At 36.0% G+C, this 13528-nt stretch overlaps 1 protein-coding gene across 2 annotated transcripts in view; it reads right to left on the bottom strand.

The window, feature by feature from the left end:
- The window catches only part of Ccser2 (coiled-coil serine-rich protein 2), an 86270-nt gene that overhangs the window by 54818 nt on the left and 17924 nt on the right, over positions 1 to 13528 (bottom strand). For both annotated transcript variants that reach the window (XM_013032093.1, XM_013032092.1), the window contains exon 2: positions 5909 to 5999. In XM_013032093.1, coding sequence (XP_012887547.1) covers positions 5909 to 5999 — 91 coding nt within the window. The remainder of the gene's footprint in view (positions 1 to 5908; positions 6000 to 13528) is intronic.

Consider the following 13528-nt stretch of genomic DNA (forward strand, 5'->3'; position numbering starts at 1 on the left):
CCCCACTTTGTGCTCCTTGATTTTCCTGACCCACTTCTTTCTATGACATGTTGCTCCCACCCCCAACCTGACCAGATCTCAAAAGTGAAGTATCTCTTAAATATAAACTTCCTTTAGAACAGAGAACAAAATATACAAAGTTGATTTCAAGATCTGGTCTAACCTATAGCCACATAATCTTCAATAAGCTAAAAAAATAAAATGGAAGAAAGACAGCCTCTTCAGTAAATGATGCTGGCAAAGTTGGTTAAACACCTGTAGAAAACTAAAGCTAGATCCCCATACCCTGCACCAGAATCAACTCCAAATGGATCAAAGACCTCGAAGTCAAAGCAGACACCCTGAAAACATTACAGGAAGGATTAGGCGAAACTCTAGGGATCCTTGGCAAAGGCCAACTTTTTCTTAATAAAAACTCAGAAACACAACAAATTAAAGAAAGGTTAGACAAATGGGATTGCATGAAATTGCAAAGTTTCTGCATAGCAAAGGACATAGAGCTAGGAAGGTCATAGAAAACCCACAAATTGGGAGAAGATCTTCACTAGCCATACAATGGACAAGGGTCTCATATCTAAAATATACTTAGAACTCAAAAAACTAAATCCCCCAACAACAAATCTTCAAAGAAACAACTGCCCAATAAATAAGTGGGCTAAAGACTTAAAGAGAAACTTCTCTGAAGAGGAAATAAGAATGGCCAATAGACACATGATGAAATGCTCAACCTCTCTAGCCATAAAAGAAATGCAAATCAAAACAACATTGAGATACCACCTCACCCCAGTTAGAATGGCTATAATCAAGAACTCTAATAACAACAGATGCTGGAGGGGATGTGGACAGAAGGGAACCTTACTGCATTGTTGGTGGGAGTGTAAACTTGTTCAACCACTTTGAAAAGTAGTATGGAAGTTCCTCAAAAGACTACACATAGAGCTCCCCTATGACCCAGCAATCCCACTTTTGGGCATTTACCCAAACAATCACAAACAAGGCTATACTAAAGCTACCAGCACAACTATGTTTACTGCAGCATTATTTCATAGATATGGAACCAACCCAGATGCCCCTCAGTAGATGAATGGATCAAGAAAGTGTGATATATATATATATATATACATATATTCATACACATACACACACACACACACACACACACAAAATGTAATTCTATGCCTCCATCAGAAAGAATGCCCCATTTGTTAGGAAATAGAAAGACTTGGAAAAAATTATATTAAGTGAAGTAAGCCAGGCCCAAAGAAACATAGGTCCAATGGTTTTCCCTTATTTGCAATAACTAGTATAAGTCTAGGACAAGCAGAAAAGGTCAAAAGCTATGTACATATGACCGTATAAGATGATGTTAAGTGAAATGAACCCCAAGATAGGACACAACTTGTTTTTCCTTTCTTGCTATTGTTTTTAATGTATCTAAAATGTACTATGTGATTTTTTTTGTTTCTTTTGTATGTTCTTTCCCCACAGTATAACCCCTGTTTTCACTGTATTTGGTGTTGGTGCCCTGTATTTTGTATATACCCTTTTCTAATTTGGGGAGGGGAAGGGAAAAAACAAAATGCTTAAATAGGGATACAGTCTGACCCATTGTAATAATGAGATGTACAAGACACTATGCTGAAAACGAACTTTACAACTTGGGGGGAAAGGAGGGAATTGGGGAGGTGGGAAGGGAAAGGATGGTAGAGGAAAAACAAAGGATGAGGTTAACAATGCTCAATAGGAAATGTATTCTACTCATGTAACTGTAACCCCTCTGTACACTAATTTTACAATTAAAAAAATTAAAAAAAAAAGATCTGGTCTAAATTTTCTAAGCTAAGAGCCTCCAGCCATACTACTTTCTAAGGCCTAACCAAGATAGGAAGACTTTTACAGAGGTTTTTGGAATAGCTCTATAAATCAATAATCCACTGCTCCCAGGTCTATAAAAGCTAGTTTACCAGTTTAAGGCAACTCTAGATGCAGTAGTACAAGAATGGAAAAGGCATAATGTGAAGAATTTGACGATGAGTTAAGAGACCATGAATCATCATGCTGGCACACACCTGAAATCCCAGCACTCAGGAGGCTGTGGATAAGAGGATAGCAAGTTCCAGGCCAGCCAGGGCAAAATGACGTGACCCTAGTTCAGAAAACACATGATTTAACTGCACAGGAAAAGAATTCTCACAATCTGTCAACTAAATCTTTACTGTTAATATAGATTGGACTTGTTAACATAGATTGGACTTCTGACTCAGTCCTGTAAGTAAAAAGTGCAAATTCCACTGCTGACTAATATTTAGCAGATGGCTCTCAGTAGAAATTCTGAGACAAATGAGACCCCATCTTTCTTGACTTTCTATTAAAGACTTTACAGCAGATAAAGAATAAGGAACCTCATCACAGACCACTAACACTTGAACATGTAAAAAGAGCTTTAGGGGGAAAAAAAGCAGAATAAAGCTCAGAATAAAATGCCCTTTTCATAAAACCAGATACCTGTGCTATAGTCAAATAAATGATGGAGACTGGACTCTTTTTCTAGATTTTTTTTTCTCTCCCAACCACAATTTCTAAATTGGAAAAATAATTACCCAGAATCATATTTTTAAAAGGTAGAGAAAAAAAAATAAATGGATGAATAATAAATATGTTTTTAGGGGGAAATCAAGTGTACAATCTCCTTTTTTACCTTAAACTGAAAAAATGTTTAAGCCTTAAAAATAAGTTTAACTCTACAAATTAAAGGCCAATCCTATAAATGTTTTACTGACACAAGAACTGTAATGTCAACAGTGAACACCACCTACAGGTACACAGACTCCCCCTCATAATCACCAAAACATTCAAATGTGGATGTTTCTAGATAGTAACTGCCCAACATTCGGTCAACGTTCTTTCCTCCTCTATGCTAACACGAACCCAAATTCAATTATTAGAAATATAAATACTCATTCTCATAGCTTCTTACTTGATAATGTTAAAAGGCTGACTGTTCATAATAAGAACCTGTATTTACATCAAACTCAAATGGAGGGTCTTAAGGTACCAATCATCTTTTAGACAATGAAGCCTCTGATACTGGCAGAATTAGTGGTGTTAAACACCATGAGGGTTCAAAGTGACCAATCTAAACCTCTTTCCAAACTTGAATAATATCCTTATAAGACACAGAAACTAAAAAGGACTACGACCAACAATCAAATGCTTACTGTAAGAAGATCTCCATGTTCATGGGGCTGGGAAGGTGGCTCAGTAGTAGAGAGTTTGCCTTGCATGCTCAAGGCCCTGGGTTCGATTCCTCAGCCCCACATAAGCAAAAAGAAAAAAGCAGGAAGTGGCGCTGTGGCTCAGGTGGTAGAGCGCTAGCCTTGAGCTGAAGAGCTGAGGGACAGTGTTCAGGCCCCACGACCCGACCAAAAAAAAAAAAGAAGCTCTCAGTGTTCATTACCTTCCTATCCTCTCAGTCAAAATGCCTAGCAGGTGCTTTCAGGTCCCAAGAGATACTAATATCATAGGCATTTTCCCCACTTTCCTATAGCATTAAACCTAATTACTGTTTTATCTTTGGTGCCTCTAGAAGCTAAATATTTTATCAATGTTCTACTTTCTTTCAGTGTTCCTTAAGTTCAAAGTACCAAATCCTTGTTTGACTTCTACTAAGAAAAGTCTATATATACATATGTGGAATGTTCCTAGAGTTCCCTCCTCCTTCTCCAAGTCTCCAATCAACACCTCAAAAAATTGTAATTTCCCTTTGATTTTTACTTCTATTTAATGTGATTTTATGTTGTACTCTAAAAAAAAAAATAAGGCAAGATCCAAACTGCTCTATGTGTACTTCCTAATTTAGTTCAGAAAAGACAAAAAGTTTTCAATAGCTTGTTACAATTCTTTCAATAAAATGTATTATCCAGGATGTGATTTATTCCAAGGAAGTAAATTCCTTACTCTATCAGCCTTAAAAATACATGTGGTAGAGGAGGGGGTGGGCAGGACGACAATTAGGAGAAAAATGATAGGAGGGGTAACAAGTTTGAAAAGAAATGTACTTATTACACCTTACTTATGTAACTGTAACCCCTCTGTACATCACCTTGACAATAAAAAAAGAATGAATAAATAAATAAATAAATAAATCGGATTTCAACAGCAGCTATAATATCTATCACTACTGCACTGTTCTATGGGGAAAGCTTGTTCTTTAGCTCTACACAGCATTGTGCTACCAGACAACCCCTGAAATGCCCTCATTATTTCCCTGACTGCCCTAATCCTGGGAGGTCTGCTGTTCCCTGTGATTTTCCTTTCTCAGCACTGGAACTTGGTCTTTGTTGCAGAAGCATCCCAACTGACAGCAGAATCACAAGAAATTGTAACATTCTCTAACCCATGATAGAGTATATATTAATCTGTCTCACCTTGCCAATTTCATCTTTAATAAATTTATAAATCACAATTCCTCTGTCTCATGACTGCAGGGTCTCTTGCTATGAGTAGTACTAATGGCGTTAAGTGGGGACACAGGACTTGCCAAAAGTAGTTAGAAGTGTGGGCTTTAAAACCAGGACTTTAGGGGAGATAATACACCAGTTTTCTCATGTCTTAATGCGCTTTTGTCATCTGCCACAATAACTTGCCCAAAGTAGTCCTGCTCTCAGAATAAACAAACATGGAGAAGACCTAAACCCATTTCCATAAGCTGAATCATTCCAAAGACCAATGAATCTTTCAGATTGATTACACACACACACACACACACACACACACACACACACACACACACACACGTGTCCAACCAGTCAGGCTGGGAAGGTGGCTCAGTGGTAGAGTGCTTGCCATGCATGAGGTCCTGGGTTTGATTCCTCAGCACCACATAGGCAGAAAAAGCCAGAAGTGGCACTGTGGCTCAAGTGATAGAGCACTAACCTTGAGCTGAAGAGCTAAAGAACAGCATCCAGACCCAGAGTTCAGGCCCCACAACCAACAACATCAACAAAAAAGTTCAATCAATCAATGTAACAAATGAACCAGTAGTAAAGTAGGATGCATGATCCCAATACCCAATGAAACTATAGAACCAATAAGATCCCCTATGCTCCTCTGAAAATTCTGTGCATTCTCCTAGGTCCAGGAATAAAAAGATTCCACTTTAGTTTATCTCTGGCCCTGGGGAAGCCTGTAAGACCAGGCAAAATAGGGAATACTTAAATCTCTAGAGTCTTATTTTTTCCCTGGAAACCTCTTATCCCATGAGTATTCCCTAGTACTAGTGGCTCTTGTTAATATAGAAACTCTCCTCTATCAATACTTTATCTCTGAGAAGCAAGAGAACCCAAAAGCAATCTTATTGAACACAGGCCCCACAATATCAGTTACTAACATACAGAGAGCAAGATTAAAAAAAAAAAAAAAGAAAGAAAACAAATCTACCACTGACTTTGAGGTAGAGGTATATACCATGATTTTTATCATTACAGAATTGTAATTCTAACACTTAAGACAACCAGATTTTTGTGTTTTGTTTTGTTTCGCCAGTTCTCTTGAACTCCGGGCCTGAGCACTGTTCCTGGGCTTTTTTTGCTCAAGGCTAGCACTGCACTACTCCAGCCACTTTTCCACCCCTGGCTTTTTCTGTTTATATGGTACTGAGGAATCAAACCCAGGGCTTAGTGCATGCAAGGCAAGCACTCTATCATTAAGCTACATTCCCAGCCCCAAGACAACCAGATTTTAAATATTTAAGGTTATGTGCAAGTGAACCTATTTCTTATCACTTAATATTGATTCTTAGTCTCAAAGGCTTCTTTGAGATTAAGTCTGCAAGTAACAAATATCAAACTGGTTATAGTTAAAGTAGCTCAGGCATATGCTTCTGCAGGTTACTAGTGTCCTTACTTACCATTTTCAAGAGGTGCATCCTCAGGCAGATCCACATCAAGCATAAGGTCATCATCCTCAAGGTCACATGATTCAAGATTATTCAGAATATCCTGTGAACAAATCCAGGTGAAAAAATTCACTATGGTCTAGCTCAAGGGACATATTAATTACAAATTTTACAAATATCACCATATAACTTTTGGGTCCTTGAGTGTATACTCTTTAAAGAGGATACTAGGGCACTGACTCTCTCCTCTGTGTCACTGGCTTACTGACCATTAGGTGAATGGTTTTACTCTTCTATCAATCCTTCGAAGTTGTAATGCTTATAACAGACCCAGTCAAAGGGTCCAATAATTGTGGACTGGAACACCTCCTTTGAGCCCAAACATACCTTTTCCTTTTATAAACCAATTATTGTAGGTATTTTGTTATAGTGATGAAAATAACACAAATGACTTATTTAAAATGTGCTTTGTAAAACTTTTTTCTTAGTCTTCCTCTTTCCTAGAATTTTTTCAAAAACAATGTTTATTTTCACAATTTCAAAAACTTACTATGTTCATATGTTAATATTTATTCTTATTCAAAATAACCTGTTATTTATTAATATGATTTTTGTATACTATAAAACTAAGGCAAAGAACTAGCTTAGTAGGATGTAAACAATGGTAATCTGGTGCCTGTGTCCACGCTTTTAACAACTTCCTTGATACTATAATCAAAAATAGTAAAGAATCACTTGTGTAAGGCTGTTTCATAAATTCAAGGAATTGACTAGTTATGTAAAGTAGTTAAATAGTCAGCAGCAACTCCTTATTTTGTTTCCTCTATCTTGTACCAAAGTCACCTCTTTCTATCTTCCTTCAGTTGGTTACCACTTCCTAGGCTTGATTTAACATGTTTTTTTTTTTCCGTGATAAGACTAGAGTATACCAACTAGAGTATACCAACTAGTTTATGAGCAACTGAATAGACAAAAATTAAGTTATGGTAGATTTTTGCAATGTAAGAACTAAAATCAGTATGGTAAAACTTCTACTTAAATTAAGTAAAAGGTTTCCAAATCCACTAAATTGAGATGATGGCCATGAAAAAGACTACCAGAAGAGGAAGACTTATTTTATCACAGGTAATATGAATGAAATTACACTATTTCCTATGTCAGGTGTTACAGATATTTCCAATTTTTGTATTGTCGGGCCATCTGAGGACTACAAGCAACTAAAATAATACTAATTTTTTATAAAAATTCTGAGTAGCTACCTATCATCAGTTCAAGAAAGGGCTATGTCCCGGAATCTCTTTCCATCATGAAAATATCCATTGTCCTTAATATATAGTCCTCACAAAAATCAAGTGAAAAGATGAACAAAAGATGAACTGGCAATAGGTTTAACAATTTACAAGTATAGAACAAGTATCTCAGTAAATAGAAAAGAATGCTAAATCAATATTGATTTATCACAAAGAATCTTGCTTTCATCTATACTAGAGAACAGAATAGGTTCACACATACTTTCTAGAGTTCAGTTTATCAAAATTTAGGCTCAAGCCTTTTTAAAATAATAAAATTGTCCTCCCTAAGATTTTATCCTTTAGAAATAGACAAGTGAATAAAAATGTATGTATAAAAGTATGGCTATTGTTCAGAACTTCAAAAAGAAAAATGCCTAAATGGCTAAAGAGAAGTACACAAAGTATGTTATTGCTCTTTAAGTGATAAAAATATAATAAATATGGAAAGGGATTAAGTAGGGGAATAGCTAATTAGGTTATTTTTTAATCTTTGCTTTTAAAAATAATGTTTCATATCTGGCCAGTACATGTGAAGAGAATTTCCTTTTTTTTCTGGCTGAAGACAATCTGTACATATACCCTAGTCAGGCCTTCCCCAAGTTTGTCCCCCTCTACTGGCTAGGGGTGTGAAGGAAGATCCCCCCCAGCTCATCCCTAATAATGTTCTTTTTCTTTTTGAGACAGTTCCATACTTGAATGCTAAGATAGATTGGATTTCATTATGTGACCTAGGCTACCTTTTGAACTCATGATCTTCCTATCTCAGCCTCCCAAGTGCTGGGATTACAGGCATGCTCAGCTCTAACTTTTTTTTTAAGCATTCTTGTATCAGAATCAAGTGCATGTGCGGGAGTGGATTGTATATTGCACTGAGATTAAAGGTTAATGTGAGCATCAGGCCACAGACTGGCACTTGAATTTTAACCCTTTTCAGGAAATTACTTAAAATTTCTGGTTCTCAAATGAGCATGATAGTAATAAAGGTGTCAAACTAAAATAAAAAATAAAAATAATAATGCTTCATTCACACTAGGGAGTAGAATAGCGGCTATAAGAGACTGCAAAGGGAAATGGAAGAAGGAGAAAGAATGGTTAATAGGTACAGGTATAGCACAACAGGGTACCTCTATTTTCTAATATTGAGTTTTATATTTCAAAATCACAATCTACTTGTCATTTCTACAATGACTTTAAATGTCCCTAACCCAAAGAAAAGATAAATGCTTAAAATGACAGATACGCCAGTGACTCTGATCTAAATGTACTAAAATGTACTAAATGTACTAAAGTGTACTAAATGTACTAAAATATCACAATGTACTTCACAAATACATACAATGAGTATGTGCCAATTAAAAAGTAGGTCTTTTATTTTTGTTCTTTGTAGGATTTTGTTTTGTTTTGTCAGTCCTGGGGCTTGAACTCAGGGCCGGGGCATAGTCTTGTAACTTCTCTTGCTCAAGGTTAGTGCTTTACCACTTGAGCCACAGGGCCACTTCCCACTTTTTCTGTTATTTGGTACTGAGGAATGGAACCCAGGAATTCGTGGATGCTAGGCAAGCACTCTACCACTAAGTCACATTCCCAGCCCTAAAATGTCTTTTTTTGTTTGTTTAAGGACACATTCTTTAAATGCTTCACTAAACTTCAGGTCAAAAGCAAATTAAACACTGATCAGACTATGTATCAAGCTGACAGTATAATGGGCCAGAAAATTTGTGAAAAATCCTCAACTACTTTTGGTAATTATATTATGGAACTATTATTGTGAAACGGTTCTGTAGATATGACTATAGAGGGGATATATATGTATATATTTGTGTGTATACATATTGCATATGCATTCATACACATACATAACTTATAAAATGAAAAATCAGAATGCTTATTATAGAAAACTGAGAAAACGAAGGTACTCTAACAAAAAGGAAACCCCTCCTAATTCTAAAATGAGAGTTAATCTGCATTTTGATTTCTGTTCAACTTTTTTCTATACATGTCACAATGCTTTTATTGCATAAAATGAGTAGTTCTACATAAATTGTTTTATGGGCTTGCTTTTTGTAAAGTTAGTACCTAAGACTTCTCAGTAGAGAATGCTTTCTTGAACAACTAGTATAAAAATAGTAGTTTTATTAGTTGTATTCCATAGAAAAGCTTCATGATGAAGAAAGTCTTCCTCCATTTGCAACAGTAGGAAATTTCAATCAACCAAGCCCAACCTACCTACCTACCCATGGGAAACTTCAACCTGGCCCATCTCCTAACCACAATAAAATCCAGAGTTTGCTACCCTTCCTCACAGTCACTCGAGATTACTTTCAATGCCTATCTTTCTCTCCCCATAAAATCTCACTGTGTTAGGAATAAATAGATTGATCTTTTCGCTCTTGGTATAAATGTGACACCGCCAGTCAACATCTAATCAGTTCTGGCAACCACAGACACTCTGAACAATTTTACAAATGAAATACCAAATAAAAACAGGTAAAAGGCTGAAGAGTTTTAAGAAATTGCTAACTAAGATTTGAATTAAACAATATTATTCAGTGCACAGAATGGACTTAAGCAGGACAGAGAAACGGTTTTATGGTTATTGTAAATCCCATGTAACAAATGACAATGGCCCTATTGGTGTTAGTGAAAATAAAGACCAAGTGGGGTGGGGTTTGTCTTGTTTTTTATTTTACTGTGTGTATGTGTGAACGCACATGCACATATGCCAATACTGGGGCTTGAAGTCAGGACCTCATGATATCACTTGTATTTTTCATTCAAGGCTCATGCTCTACTACCTGAACCACAGCTCCATTTGCAGCTTTTTGCTAGTCAATTGAAGAATCTCATACTTTCCTGCCTAAGCTGGCTTCAAACCTTGATTCTCAGATCTCAGCCTCCTGAGTAGCTAGGACTGCCACAGACATGAGCCACCAGCACCTGGCGAAGACTAAGTGATTTTGAGACATACTAAGAAGTTAGAATATGTAAGATCACATTCAACTAGTAAGTGAGCAACAATGAGTCCTTAGATACATAGTTTTGAAACAGATATGACATCTATTCATTGAAATAAAGCATAAGAAAGACTAGTCCCATGAGAGCTAAAACAATAAAATAGAAAGCAAAGAAAGCCCCCCCCAACACAATATATAGTTTGGAAACACAATAATTTTGATGTGCCTTTAGCATCTTTGAGAACACATGTCCAGTAGATAGTTGAATATAGAAGCTTAGAGTTGAGCTTGATGTAAGAGATTCATTAACAAATAGATGACAGATGGAAGATGCTGAGTAATAAGTTTGTCTCAAATATTACTGGGCCTTACAATAAGGATTCAGGAAAAGGAGAGGAAGCAATTTTTTCTTCACCAGTTTAGAAATCATCTACACAGAATGGGAGCTACATTATTACAGGAAGAGAAGATGCCATGTGGTATGGTAGAGACTGGTTAATGTGGGAAAGTTTCTGTCTCATGTTTGTTACTGCAGCTTCAGAATCTAACTTGGAACACCTGCACTTGTTCAGAGCCAATATCCTCTTACATCTGTTTTAGTTAGCTGAGTATGACAATGAAAATTAATGTGCAATCTGCGGCTTCTAGAGGCCTTAATGGAATTAATGCTTTGAGCACTTATTAAGAGAGTTGCCACAGTACTTCCTTGGTCCCTGAAAACACTTTTCCATTCAAGTAGAATGAACTCAGAGGTGGTGAATCATTGCTGCATACTTCGTCTCCATTGTACATTGCAGAAAGCTTAAATATTTTTATAATAGCTTTTACTGTTATAGTATAAAACTGATTTGGGATATAAACCATTTATGAATTTCAAAGCATATATAGATTTCTGTAAATACCAAGAAAATTCAGATTCAAAACACTTTCTTCATCCCCAAAGCCTCTAATTTATCATTCCAGTTAAACCTTCATTTTACCCATCACCTGTCAAATATTCATCTGCTTACCACCAATGTAGTTTATTTTCAAAAATATCATGTACATGGAACTATATAGTAAACACCCTTTTGAGTGGCTTCTTTCACTCTTCCCAATACCTTTAAGATTCATCTAAATTATTTTAACATATCAACTATTAGTTCACTTAAGACTGTACAACTACTGCATGCAGCACCAGCTTATGTATCCATTTAATTAACTGAAGAACATTTTCATTCTTCCTTTTATCTTTTATAAATAAAACTACATAAAAACATTCAGTACAAGTTTTTGTGCAAATATAAACTCTCATTTCTCTAGGATAAAAACACAGGAGTGGAACTGCTAGATGATATAATCAGTATATGTTTACCTCTTGAGAAACTTCTTGGCCATTTCCCAGAGTTGCTATAATATTTTGCATTCTATTCCACAGTGAATAAGATCACTAGCTGCTTGATATCCTCACCAGCACTTAGTATACAGTTTTTATGTTTTAGGTATTCTAATAGGCATGCAATATTCATTTTTGTCTCACAATAGTCTGGATTTGCTAATGATATATGAATACATTATCACAAGACTGTCATTCTGCTATCATTTTTAGTAGAAAGTGTCTAAGCCCCTTTAAAAATATTTTTATTGTTATTATAAAGGTCATATAAGCATAGTTACATGTAATTGAATAATGTAATTGAGTAAATTCTATTCGACTTCTAAAAATAAAAGCTTGGAGTGAAAAGATAATGTAATGCTGCCATGTATACTGGAGATATTTTGTCAGGTAAAGAGTACATTTTTGTGAACAATGTCACCTCTTCTCTCATTCTCTTCCTTACATATTTTAAACTTGGGGTCTGGTAAACTAATAAATTCTCCAAAGTATATTAGAAAAATATACATTAAAAGAAAAACACCAATGGAATTCTATGCCTCCATAAGAAAGAATGACACCACCCCATTTGTTAGAAAATGGAAAACCTGAAAAAATTTATATTAAGTGAAGTAAACCAGACTCAAAGAAACATAGGTCCCATGGTTTCCCTTATCTGCAATAACTAGTACATGTCTAGGACAAGCAGAAGAGGTCAAAAGCTATGTACATATGACCATATAGCCTGATGCTAAGCAAAATGAACCCCAAGATAGAGACACAAGAGGTTTTATCTTTGTTGCTGTTCTTTTTAATGTACTTATAATGTACTATGTGATTTTTTTTTGTTTCTTTGTATGTTCTTCCCCCATGCTACAATCCCTGTTGTCACTGTTATTTGATTCTGGTGCCCTGCATCTTGTAGATACATTTTTCTAATTTGGGGAGGGGAAGGGAAATAACAAAATACTGAAATACAGATACAGGATGACCCATTGTAACAATAAGATGTACAACACAGTATGCTGAAAATGAACTTTATAACTTTGCGGCGGGGGGGGGGTGGGAGGGGGAAGGGAAGGGGGAAGAAGAGTTGGGAAGGTGGGGAGGAAAGGGATGGTAGGGGAAAAATAAAGGAGGGTGTAACAATGCTAGATAGGAAATGAACTTATTACCTTGCTCATGTAACTGTAACCCCTCTGTACAGTATCCTTACAATAAAAAATATATATTAAGAAAAAAAAGGAGAGCAAACTAGAAAAAAAAGAAAAACATACATTAATAAGACAAAAGCAAATTATTTTGGTGCTGGGGACTGAACCTAGGCTCTTGAACATGCTAAGAATATACTGTACACCAGAATGTACTATATACCCAGTTATACAAGAATGCACTCTACTACTGAGCTATATTCCCAGACTCCAAAGTTCTGTTTCTATAAAGAAAAACAAAATCCAGTGATTTCATTAAAAAAAAAGGCTTATATGCAGCTAAGCCCATCTTTCTGAACAAACTAAAAAATAATAAAGCAACTTATAACCAGCTTTGTCAGAACAACCAAATGATGAAAAATGAACAATGGAAAACCAGGTTTTGAGAAGTTTTTCTAGGCTTCTCCCACAATCCCTCCCCTGCTTCACTGCATACTTGAAGACAGCATACTCCCAGAGTCTTTGGTTCCAAAGGGCAAAGTTGAAACCTTTACTCTCAAAGAATTATTTGTCTGCTCTAACCAGTCTGAGGTTACTAATTCAGAACTCACTGGGGCAGAAAAGCAAGGGCAGTCCTCAAAAACAATGTAAGGCAAAGGAACTATGGAGAGTCATCTATGGCAAAAGATTACAATTAAAACATACAACAGAAAAAGATTGAGAGAAAATGCCAGGAAATTTTCTTTCCAAAATTGGGTAATTTGTACTACCTCAGGTTTTTACCTTCACCCCTAAGATTGTTTTGTTGTTGGTATTGTTGGAAAAATGCTTTAGTTGTGCAAGAAATCCTTGTATGTTTTCATTCTGAGAGATAGGAACTT

Source organism: Dipodomys ordii, unplaced genomic scaffold, assembly GCF_000151885.1.
Source record: "Dipodomys ordii isolate 6190 unplaced genomic scaffold, Dord_2.0 Scaffold148, whole genome shotgun sequence".
In the NCBI taxonomy this organism is placed as follows: Eukaryota; Metazoa; Chordata; class Mammalia; order Rodentia; family Heteromyidae; genus Dipodomys; species Dipodomys ordii.